Source organism: Nyctereutes procyonoides, unplaced genomic scaffold (assembly GCF_905146905.1).
Source record: "Nyctereutes procyonoides isolate TBG_1078 unplaced genomic scaffold, NYPRO_anot_genome, whole genome shotgun sequence".
Classification (NCBI taxonomy): domain Eukaryota; kingdom Metazoa; phylum Chordata; class Mammalia; order Carnivora; family Canidae; genus Nyctereutes; species Nyctereutes procyonoides.
In genome coordinates, this window is record NW_026575082.1 from 7,873,949 (window position 1) to 7,886,453 (window position 12,505).

The 12,505-nt window shown below is 35.7% G+C and overlaps 1 protein-coding gene across 4 annotated transcripts in view; it reads left to right on the forward strand.

Annotated features, from left to right (window-relative positions):
* Positions 1–12,505, forward strand: part of LOC129514595 (rotatin) — a 144,807-nt gene that overhangs the window by 108,575 nt on the left and 23,727 nt on the right. For all 4 annotated transcript variants that reach the window (XM_055333317.1, XM_055333320.1, XM_055333318.1 and 1 more), the window contains 3 exons: positions 2,450–2,603; positions 5,226–5,363; positions 7,769–7,986. In XM_055333317.1, coding sequence (XP_055189292.1) covers positions 2,450–2,603; positions 5,226–5,363; positions 7,769–7,986 — 510 coding nt within the window. The remainder of the gene's footprint in view (positions 1–2,449; positions 2,604–5,225; positions 5,364–7,768; positions 7,987–12,505) is intronic.

The window sequence follows — 12,505 nt, forward strand, 5'->3', positions numbered from 1 at the left end:
TGATTCCATTATTACAGCTTTAAAAAAAATTTTTTTAATTAACCCACTTAAAATGTTTATCCACCGATCTGGATATCTTTTTTTTTTTTTTTTTTTTTTTTTTTAATTCATGAGCGACAGAGAGAGAGGCAGAGACACAGACCGAGGGAGAAGCAGGCTCCATGCAGGGAACCCGACGCGGGACTCGATCTCAGGTCCCCAGGATCATGCCCTGGGCTGAAGGCGGCGCTAAACCACTGAGCCACCCGAGCTGCCCAGATATGTTTATCTTTGAGCACCATATTAAAAAAAAGAGGATATTGTATATACCACCTTCCCATTCTATGATTTTAGGCTATCTCTATCATTTTCACCAAATTGAAGTTGTTAAAATACATAGTGACTTCTATGCATTTTCAAAACCCAGTCTAATAAAAATAAATTTATTTTTGTTCCTTTACAGATACTACTTTTAAGTTCTTGCTTATAGCTAGTGTCTGTATATAAAGTATGCTTCACAATTCCTTATTATTGCTAATAGGAATGTTGCCTCAGATCAGATTTTTAAGAAGGGCTACAAGATTTATGTAGTATGATAATTAAAGGTGGGCAAAACTAATAGCTCTTTCTTTGTAGTGCTGTCTTTGAGGTTTCTGAATAGGGTAGATACCCTTTTATAAGGTTATGCAACACAGTATGCATTACCTTCAAAACACTTGTCACAGTGTAGTTATTTTTACTTTTGAGTGCATTTATTTGCATTCACTGTGTATCCATCCAACAAATTCTCATTGAGGGCCTACCATGTACCAGGATCTTAGCTGTGCAAATAAATATTCTCCCCCTCAAGTTAGGAGAGCAGTTCATGAGGAAATCCACATATAGCTGCTGATGATAGATATCTGAGAAGAAAAACTAAACAGGAGACAGGGAATGATGTCAGAGCTGCAAGCATAGGGCTCTTCCACTTGGGGTGGTCAGGGAGGTTCTTTCAGATAGGGACATGTAAACTGAAGTTTGTCCTGTGAGATGCAGGACCCTTGAGATTGGGTTATGTGTGCTCTATCCAAGAAATATCAAGGAGGCTAGAGTGAATCTGTGAGGGGGAGATGAGGTTGGAGGCTACAGTGAGCTCAGTGAAGGCAATGCTTTGCCCGTTCTTCTGTATCAGCTGTATTCTGAATGCTGAGCACAGTGCCTGTCCTGTGAAAGGTACTCATTCAGTGCTTGTGGAATGAATGAATAACAACAGTAGCAAACATTTACAGGGTGCTTGTTTGTCTAATTTATGTACAAACTCATATGAATCCTCCCAATATTCACACAAAGTATCCTTAGTAGCTTCATTTTAAAAGTAAATGACTGGAAATGTCCAAGGTTGCTCACATGGAAAGGAGTAGAGCTAAGATTCCAATGCACGTGGGTTGGTTCCAGAGCTCACACTTTTACCCACTTCCTCACCTGGCCTTGTGTAGGCTAACTGCTTCTTGGCTGTTTGTCCTCACACAAGATTATTCATTCATTCCAGAAAAGTTCTGGAACCTCTTCTCTGCCAGATTGTGCTCTAGATGCCAACTGACAGATGCATGAACAAAGCAAACACACACGCCTGCCCACATGAATTCTGTCTTTGGTGCAGAAGACAGACAGCAGTAAATAAAATGTGAAGTATTTTATCAGCTGGTGCCAAATAGAATGGGAAAAAGAGGGTGGGTGAAAGGGTGTATGGTAGGGGAAAGAGTGTGCTTTGTTTTGGCAGGGTGGTCAGAAAGAGGCCTCGGGAGGGTAAGATGTGACCTTAGAGTGGAGGTGCTGAGGAAGCGGCGAGTGTGACTAGGTAGAGTGTGGGCTTGCGAGAGACTTCAATGACTCTGTGGTTCTCTCTCTGATGCTTCTCGTTAGCTCTCACCTTCCATGCCTTATCTGTTTATGGTAACACTTCCTACGTCAGAGTCAGACTTGCTGTAACTGCAATCAATGGTATAGTGTACAAAGGCATCAAAAAAGACTTCATAGCAATAAGGAAATTGAATGTTACAAACTTGCATTTTTACCTGAAAGATGTGTTGAAAATATTTTGTAATCTCTCTTTATAAAATTATAGGATAAATGGCTTTGGAATCCCCTGTTCTACCTCTTTCAGAATATTGATTCCACAGCTTAGCTACTTAAAAACTTGCTTTCTTTCTCCAAATGGAATTTGAAATTTGACTTTGAAAATACTGCTTCATTTGGCATTACTATACTTGACAGTGTTATTGTGGTCATTAATGGCATATTTATAATATGAGGAGAATAATGCTTTGTGTGCTCCATATTCATTTTAGATCTTTAAAAATTATGATTTTATTTTTATTAACTTACGTTACAAAGAAAGTGGCTTATAATGGCTTATAATGTATAGAAGTATCACTGAGCTAGACTTTTCATATGATATGTCTTGTTTTCCTTTATCTCTTTTTTCAAATAGGTGTCCTTTCTCCTAGAATACCTGTCCTCTTTGTCTAGGCTTCTGCAGTCATGTTTACTGGTAGATCCTGACCTTGTGATTGAGGATGAGCTTCTGAAACCTCTGGTCACAAACATCATTGGGGTCCTCACCATATGCACCAAAGATGTGTTAGGTAAGCTTTATTTTTTAAGTTTAGGATGGAAGCAAATAATATTGAGGAAAAAAGTCTTACTCTGCACCAGATACTCCAAGTTTAAATTTTATGTCATGCTTTGCCAATATTTTGAAGACTTTTATAATGTGTTTTATACTTTGGATGTTTTAAGTGGTTCCAGGAGACCATTCGAGGCAAATACATAGTATAATGGAGGAGTATCCCCTGTGCTGTCAGTTTAAATGAAGGCAAAGTTCTGTATGTAGTATTAGCAAAATGCAGTGAATTTAGGTAGTAATTGTTCTTATAAGCTATGGGTGCAGCCAGATGACCTGCTACTAACTTATTTGCAATAACAAGTATAAGTAAGTGTAGCAATTAATACCAGAAATTTTGGGAAGGTCCTAAATTATTGAAAAAAAATACTCTGATAAAAAGTTGAACATAGTACTTCGTAGAAAAGTGAAACAATATAGGATCTTTAACAGAATTAAAATATGATAATTAAAAAAGATTTTATAATGCAGTAATTGATAATTTGGCTATTGCTAGGTGACTTTTTGCCTATTCATTCTTAGTTTTTTGAATTTCATGGATTTGCCTGGTTTCAGGTAAGTGAAGTGTTTTATGCCAGCAAATCTAGTTCACAATGTCTCATTCATGTTAAAATATCCTGGTGCTAGAAGAATACTAATTCCTTACTAAGAAAGTTTACAAGTGATAGTGATATCCTAACTAAGCAAATCAGGATAGACCATTCATTCTTTGTGAGGCCGATATCACCCCCGTGGGGGAATGTCTTAGCTAAACCAATTTGTGGCCCTTTAGAGCTCAGTTCTACACAATAAAATCTTATTCCTTAGTATTTAATTTCTTGTATTGGGTTGTCTTGGCTGTCACTTGGGAGGCATTGATATTGAGCTCATCAAAGATAAACAGGAAATAAACAATTATCATTGCTAAAAACTGTAGTGCATGGTTTTGACTGGAGGACTTTTGATTCAACACTTAATCCCAAAGTCATTTGACAAGAAAGAGGTAGTCAAGTCATATGGCGAGATGTCCCAAAGTCATATCATGTCTTGGTTGTCATTGGCTGCCTTGTGGATTTTTTTTTAATTGATTCTCTTGTTTTTGTGTGTGACTTAGGCTTTGAGAATTAAATAAAAATAATATATGTTTTATTTTTATGTAGGTTATTTGTCCCATTATGTCAAGTCCTGAAAATAAAAAATGTCCCTGATATCTGAATGTATATCCATCGGCTAGTTAAGTTAAATAATTTTCTCATTCTAACAAACGGTAAAAGTTGAGTAAAAAATTTTTAAGAAATGAATTTTTAAATTTTTTCTGGAAAAATAATAGTGAATAGTATAAAATACTGATTATCTTTTTAGTATATATTTATATGATTTGCTAATTCTCATACATAATTTGATACATTTTATATGAGTAAGTAAATTACATTGAAAGTTATTGAGCAAAAGTAGTTATAAAGTTAAATGTTTTATTTTTTATTTTTTATTTATGATAGTCACACAGAGAGAGAGAGGGAGAGGCAGAGACATAGGCAGAGGGAGAAGCAGGCTCCATGCACCGGGAGTCCGACGTGGGATTCGATCCCGGTCTCCAGGATCGCGCCCTGGGCCAAAGGCAGGCGCTAAACCGCTGCGCCACCCAGGGATCCCATAAAGTTAAATGTTAATTGTGTTTTAATTTTAGCTTTCAACTTAAAATTTTATTTGGTTATATTGAATAAAATCAGTAAGCTTTATTCTTAATTCTTTATATGTATAAAATACAGATATACTGATAGTACATAAACAAGATATACAGGATCTATGGAATTAAAGTTTCATGGGGTTGAGGAGGAAGAAACATTATATCTGAAAAGACTCCTTACAGAGCTGATAATGACAAAAACGTTGAGGCACATACCAAGGATTGCTTTAATCCAAACTCCCTGGAATATGCCATTTCCAAAAGAACCCTGAGATGGAAATCCTTAGTTTGCTTGGTAATGGAGTTTGGCAAAGGTGCCAGATACTACTGGTGGCATGATCAGAGAAGACGGTCATCAGATTACTACTGCTCTCCAGCCTCCATTTGCCAAGTAGAGAGACGGGAAAGGCTGTCCTTACAATAGAAGGTTAACTGCTACATTCTCAGCTATAGGCAAAGCTGCAGAATCTTATTTCATGTCATATTTTCTTAGAGGGGCACATTTCTTGGTTGTTCAGAGAAATTCTCCTTTCTTTTCTGTCATGACCTTGGCACATTGTACTTCTTAACTTTTATGAAAGTAGCACAAACAATGCCATGCTTTTACAGTATACACAATATATGTTTCCTAAGTTATGGCTTAATATTCAGTTTGCCATACCTTCTGATTTGTTGTTGAATATGCATTAATGAGAGGAGGATATGTGAGTGTGTATTTGTCTCTATGTAGGGGGGTAGATGAAAGAGCTCTTTAAAAAGCAGTGGAAAAGTTCATTGAAATGAATTTTGGATCATGCTCAATTACGTTTGTCTTCATCTGACAGGTGCATGCCTCTTGTGTGTAATGAAGTATCTTGTGAGCTTTGTATTTTCTATTCTTTGTGTTAATAACTTGAAATGTTTTCATTAATTTTATAGATGTAGAGTTGATATCTGCTTTTTATCATACATGGACACATTTATTTAACCTTTTGGCTACACTCCTGAGGAAAGCTGCTACTGCCTCTCTCTCTTCTATTATGATGGGTCTGGCCAAGCACTGGGCAACAGTGATTGGTAAGAAGATACTTGCACTAGGCTGGGGGTCTTTCTGCTAATAAAAGTTAAGATAATCATTGTTTACAATTTTTATATATGTATTGTTTTTCTAAAATTAAGTAATTATGGCATGGCATTTGAAATAGAAACCAGGGATTTACTTTGAGAAATTTGCAGTGCTCTTGAGGAGCCTCAAAAATACATTTTTTAAAAATTGAAATCCAGTTCAAAAAACTATAAAAACAAGAAAGTCCTGTGGTATTTATGAAGAGACATGTGATATGACATGATTATAAAACAGTGAGATAGATTTTCATGTGTTGGCATAGAAGCCAGTCTCTTTCCTGACATATATGCACTGGGGCACTATAAGTGGGTAAATCTGCAACTAAAATTCTGTATATATGATAACATGGAAACTTAGAGTAGAAATAGTGTGTCAAGACATAAGGATTTTCTTATAGTATGGCTAAAGCCATAAACATTATTTTTAAGAATGACTATCGTCTAATTTTTCATAAAGTTTCCTTTGAATTATAGCATAGCAAGAAGACCTTTTTTCAGCATAAATGCTTATAAAATGTTACTTTTTAAAAATAACTAGTTTAAATGTATTAAAAATAGAGTTCTTTTAAGTTTCCCAGTTACCACTAATGTAGCTGGCTTGTTTTTTTCACATTTTACTATAAATTTAGATGGTTGATACATCCACAACCAGAGTGGTAGTGTTGAAGTGAGTTTTATAGGGAAATATATGTTCAATAAGAAGTGGAATTGTTAATTCTGAGTTTACCCTAAGAAGAATAGCACCATTTAGAAATCATTATTTTGTTAAAAGGTAGTAAAACTGAAAGAGATTGACTGTATAATTGAGATTTTTTTTTTTACATCCATGGTGGGGATATTTAGTTTACCACCCAAATCACTACTAACATAAAGCAAGGTACTACTCATGTGGGCCATCCAAGCCAAGTGGTCAAATCTGGCCCACTGCTTGTTTTGGTAACTAGGATTGTATTGATGATCGTATTGGAACAGGGCCACCCTTACTCATTTACATGTTCCCTAGGGTTGCTTTCCTGCTGCAATGGTAGAGTCAAATACTGTGACAAAGGCCGATGACCCGGAAAGTGTAGAATATTCATTTCCTCTCTGACCCTCTGCAGAAAAAGTTTGCTGGTCCCTGCTTTATGCCTGTTTACCTAACACTTTCCCTAGTGATAAAATAAGGACATAGTAAATTCACAATCTTTCTACAAAACATGCACACAGTTTAATATATGGTGCTAATCAGAAATAAGTTACTGCATAAACAGCTAGCTTTGATCATAGTAATGTTTATGAAAACATAACTAATAAAAATGATCATTGCTATTTCTTGTCATGGAGTTGCTTTTGTTTGTTTTTAGTTTTCAACCCATGGGTTCATACATATTTAAAACATCTTATCACTTTGTAACTTATGTTATCTCAGTCTTTTTCTCAGACTTGAGTAATATTTAGACATCATTTAAATGAACATGATTTTCATGAAACCCCACTCTCACTAAATTATTTTTCTTGTGTTACTTAGGAAAATAAGAATTTCTTTTAGCCTAAATCTAGGTAGAAATTCTTAGGGTTATAACTCTTATGCAAGTACAAATTCTAAATAATATAAAAGTAAAATATAACAAAATTATAAACCAGTGCTACTCAATAAAATTAATATAATGCATCAAATGTTCCTTTGATCAAATCAGTGCTCACAACAGGAAATTAATAATGACTGATTCAGTGTAGTTTCTTTTGAATTGGCTTGTCTATTCTTTCTGATCTGTGTTATGTTTGCAAATTTGTGCAAAACCACTCTTGTTCTCTATTCTGAACTACTGTGAAACATTTGTTTCTGCACCATGCCAACACTGCATACTGACTCGTGCAAGTACCATTTAGCATCAACTTGTCTGAAAACAGAAACACAATTATACATGGGTGATCTAGATAGTTCAGAATACAGTTACATGAAATTTTTTTTTAGATTAGCACTGAAATAAAAAATGAAAAGTTAAAAACTCCAGGGGCTTTGTGGATCCCAATGGGACCCCAGAGGGGTCAGTACTCATCTATATATAATCCTTTTATTTGGGGTCTTAGCAAATCTAGTGTGTATGTGCATTTGTACACACACATACACTTTCATACAAAAAAGAACCTGTATAAAAAGAATGAAATGAAAATTAAATAGATTCCTTGATTCTGTTGTCTTAATGTTGACTGTTTAAATTACCTTTAAGCACCAGAGTTTCTCATGATACTTGTAAGTATTGATAGCTTTACTTCATTAGAAATAAAAAGGCTATTAACTTACTCAAATAGATCTGTTCACTTTTTTAATTTTGAAGAAGTTTTCAAACATTTACATAGAAATTATTCTCTCCTAGATATGTTGTGCACATGTGTGAGTTTGTCTACCACATGCCCTACCTTATCTACTGCCAGCCTGCAGTTCCTTTCTATTCTCTTGACTGAAGAAGCAAAAAGGCATCTCCAGGATAAGAATAAAACAAATTCATGCCACACTCCATCAATGGCTTCACTTCTTGATAAAACTCAAGAAAATCAGAAATCTCTAGAACGACTTAATGAAGTAATTCTTCAGGTATGTGATTTCTTGACCTTTCAGAAACTTTGTTTAGTTTTAAATAAATCAGTCTTGGTCTTATAAAAAATTTTTTTCAATCATTTGAATTAAAAAGTAATTAATGTTCATTATGGTCATTTAAATGGAACAAAAGCATATAAACTTAAGGTAATCATCTCCTCTCCAGTGCTGATCCTCTGATGTTAGCTAGTTTCTTTTAATGAATATGATATAAAAATTCAAAATGAAATATTAGAGAAATAAATCCAACAGCTTACTGAAATAGTGTGCCATGTCATGACCAAAGGTGTTATATTTCAGGAATGCAGGTATAATTCATAATGTCCTCCCATTTTAAAGACATGTTTCCGTCTCTGAAAATATATTCATCTAAATGATATTTCATTTATATACATTAATTACATATATTTCAGGTGGTTTGTCTATAGATGTGGGTGGACTTAGTTGGTACATTTGTGAGAAAATACCCCCTTTCTAAGCCACACTGCCTTAAAACTTACCTTGTAAACTTACTTTTTGTAGTCCTAAAATATGAACCAAGAATTTTGTTCATTGAAAAATATTCTGAAATCACTAAATATGATTTTATATATAGATTAACAAAAAAAAAAACCCTTGAAGTGCTTCCTAAGTTATATAGTTATTTGTATATAAATAGGAAATTTGCTAGAGTTTTCTAATCATGGTTCTGTGATTTTTCACAACCTTCTCTTGCTAAAAAGTGGAAAAGAAGTAGACTTGTGCCTTGACAGATTTGCTTCCATTCTCCAGTCAGCCAGCCACATTTTATAAAGACAGAAGGTTTTTTCAGTCTTCCAATTTGTTGCTGTCTCTTTGCTGCTTAGAATTTGGGGATTTTTGCCCCTTTCTGCCTAGGGGAGTTATGATCTTGCTGGCATGAGCACTTGGCATTGTGTGCAGTGCCTCCGATTATGTTAGAATGCAGACGAGGCTAATAGAGGCCAGGGGCGGCTCCTGGTCCAGTGAAGGTGGGGCTCTGAGTTCTTGGGAGACTTTTGTCTCTGTCTCCTTTGCCCAACAGACTACCGTTATTTTCAGAGCACAGATAGGGAGACTGATAAATGGTCTCTGACATTTTCTCCTGTCTCCAGCAGCATCTTCAGAAGCTGGAGCCCTAGGGGGAAAAGGTCCTCACAGCATTGCTGAAAGTCACTTACCTTGAGAGACCATAACTTCCCTGTAGCTACTGCCTCACTTGCTACACTCAGTTCTTAGCTTAAAACCAAAGCTGGATAGTATGCCAGTTACCTTTTTCCCCATCAGAACACCAGGCTTTATTCGATTAACTGAGGCTCATTTTGCACTTTAAAGAATATTCTAAGAGGAAACTCAAATTCACACCTTTACAGTGATCTTCCCCCAATTCAAAAGCATTATTAATCTGCTAATTTTGGCTTTAGTGGAATACTTTTCGACTAGGGAAGGGGCCTTCTCTCTTAACCAACATGCTTTCCCCTAAAGGGAATATAAATGATTCCTGGAGTCGTCGTCTCCTCCTCCTCCTCCTCCTCCTCCTCCTCCTCCTCCTCCTTCTCCTCCTCCTCCTCTTCTTCCTCCTCCTCCTCCTCCTCCTCCTCCTCTTCTTCTTCTTCTTCTTCTTCTTCTTCTTCTTCTTCTTCTTCTTTCCTTCTCTCCTTCTCCTCCTCCTCCTCCTCTTTTCCTCTTCTTTTCCTCTTTTCCTCTTCCTTCTTCCTTCTTCTTCTTTTCTTCTTCTTCTTCTTCTTCTTCTTCTTCTTCTTCTTTTCTTCTTCTTCTTCCTTCTTCCTTCTTCTTCCTTCTTCCTTCTTCTTTTCTTTCTTCTTTCTTCTTTCTTCTTTCTTCTCCTTCTCCTCCTTCTTCCTCCTTCTTCCTCCTTCTTCCTCCTCCTTCTTCTTTTCTTCTTCTTTCTTCTCCTCCTCCTCCTCCTTCTTCCTCCTCCTTCCTCCTCCTCCTCCCTCCTCCTTCTTCTTCTTCCTCCTTCTTCTCTTCCTTTTCTTCTTCCTTCTTCTTTCTTCTTCTCTTCTTTTCTCCTTCCTTCTTCTTCCTTCTTTCTCCTTCCTTCTCCTTCTTCTTCCTTCCTCCTCCCTCCTTCCTCCTCCCTTCTTCTTCTTCTTCTTTTTTTTTTAAGGTTTTATTTATTTATTCATGAGAGAGAGAGAGAGAGAGAGAGAGGCAGAGACACAGGCAGAGGGAGAAGCAGGCTTCATGCAGGGAGCCTGAAGTGGGACTCCGTCGCAGGTCTCCAGGATCACACCCTAGGCTAAAGGCAGTGCTAAACCGCTGAGCCACCCAGGCTGCCCCTGCATCCTTTTCTTCCCCTCTCCTTTGCCCAGGCCAGGAATGCCCACTAGCTCTGGGAGCCTTGACTCACATGACTGTGGGTCCTCCTGGACCAGGTGAAATTTAAAGACCTCTATCCAGGCCAAATGAAAGCTATTTTATTTCTTAGCTGTTTTCTTTCACTTTATGGTCATGCTGTTTCAAGGAATCATGATTAGGCTTGTGACAAATAAAAATTCATGTTGGTTGATACATCAGATTATAAAATAAACATATATAGGAAAAGTTCTGTGCTGCAAGAGTTTACTAAATTTACCCTGCTCCTTATTTTTCCTTAATATTTTGTAATATTATTCATTATAAAAGTTATAACATATTATCTTTTGCTGTTACCTTCCTGGCCAAAGAAAATGAGGTATTCTAGAGCCACAGGGTATTTCAATGACTTTCCTAATGACTAGCCAATTTTCCTCTCCATTTCCTCCAAATTATAAAAGATACAAAGTATTGTGTGGATATGGCTATTTTAACCAATTATATAAACTGGTTTTCCTAATAATTCATACTCTTCTCATTCACATAAACAGTAGAATATAAATATATAATATTTGTTAGAAGGGCACAAGCAAGTTTAAGACAGGAAGGAAGGAAGGAAGGAAGGAAGGAAGGAAGGAAGGAAGGAAGGAAGGAAGGAAGGAAGGAAGGATCCCTGTGACATACTTAGGCCTCACGTGAGATGGGACATTTATTAATGAGCTTTATTAAACTACAAACACTATGTTTTCTTTACTCTGCCCTATATAAAGATGATATGTGAGTTAAAATGTTATTCCAATACATGAAACAGCAATATATAATAATAAATTACATACATTTCTTAATATACATGTGTGTAGGCTGTGCATTGTGCCAGATTTTATACAAAGGAAAGTAAAATATACAGTCTTTAAATTGTCAGAAGAAATAATATACTAAAATTGATGACCTTCAAAGATTTATTTCAATTCTCTGTAAAACCTTACTCAAAAATATTAGACGTGTGGCCTTAATTAAGCATGTCATTTAACCTCTTGTGATTCAGTTCTTAAAATGCAAATGTAAAATGAGAGGATTGTATTAAATTTATATAAGCTAGCTCTAAAACTCTCTATCCTCCTAATAGATTGTTATGTTGTAACTTCAATTAAAATGTCTTGACAGAGAATCTTTTAAGTGGCTGCTTTACCAAACTCTCTCCCATAGTGGGTACATGGTGAAAGTGTGCATTTGGTATTTATATCTTAAATTATGTGCAAGTTTATTTTTTCATAATTCTTGAGGAGGTTTGAGGGTTTGAATATTCTCTTAGAAACTATTCTCTTTTGACATATATGTCTTATGATATTTATCTTTTGACCATAACATATTGAACACATTTGACTTAATGGAGATTTTGCCTTCCCTAGTGGGAAAATATATTTCATTTGCAAATACATGTAAATAATAAGAGTAGTAAAAACTTTCAGTAATAATAAATTTTGCTCATAATTGAGATGTATGTTGATTTAATTTTGCTCTTTATATTTAGTCTGATATTTAAGGATAGTAATGGAAGCAAACAACCTCTTATTTCACATTTTAGGAGATAGGTTTTGTACTAGAGATTAGTGAATGGTGAAGTTCAAGAGTAAATATTTTGGAGAGAAGGCTTATCTATTTGAGATACTGCTGTGACAGTGAATGTTCACTGTAATTTAAAAAAATTATTCTTTATATCAGTGCCTTTTGGAAAGAAAGCAAAGAGTCTTGACCTAGAATACCTAGATCACTTAATGTATAGAAGGGAATAGATCTAAAAAGAGCATAAAATTTAAATAAATTACATTAAGTCCTGATTTTCTTTCTTCCTGTAGTTGATGAAAAAACATGCTGTTTTTTGCTCTATATCCTCTTGATTTATTTTTCCTCTTTCGTGTGTCTACATCACCCAGTAGTAGCTCGTTGTCTGTCATGTCCAACTATCTGACATGGGATCTTAGCCTCTGCCTTCTTGCTCCCAGGCGTCTCACTCTGAGCCATACGCTCCTACTCTGTGCAGATAGATGCTCAAAACAACTTCTCAGCCTGTAATAAGCACTATGTGGAAAATGGTAGGAATCAAATCCTCTACTCTGACCTGTGGTTGAAAAGTATGCAGATTTACTAGATGTTAATCCTGTTTATTTCTCTTTTTTTTTGTTTTTAGTTTTTGTCTTTC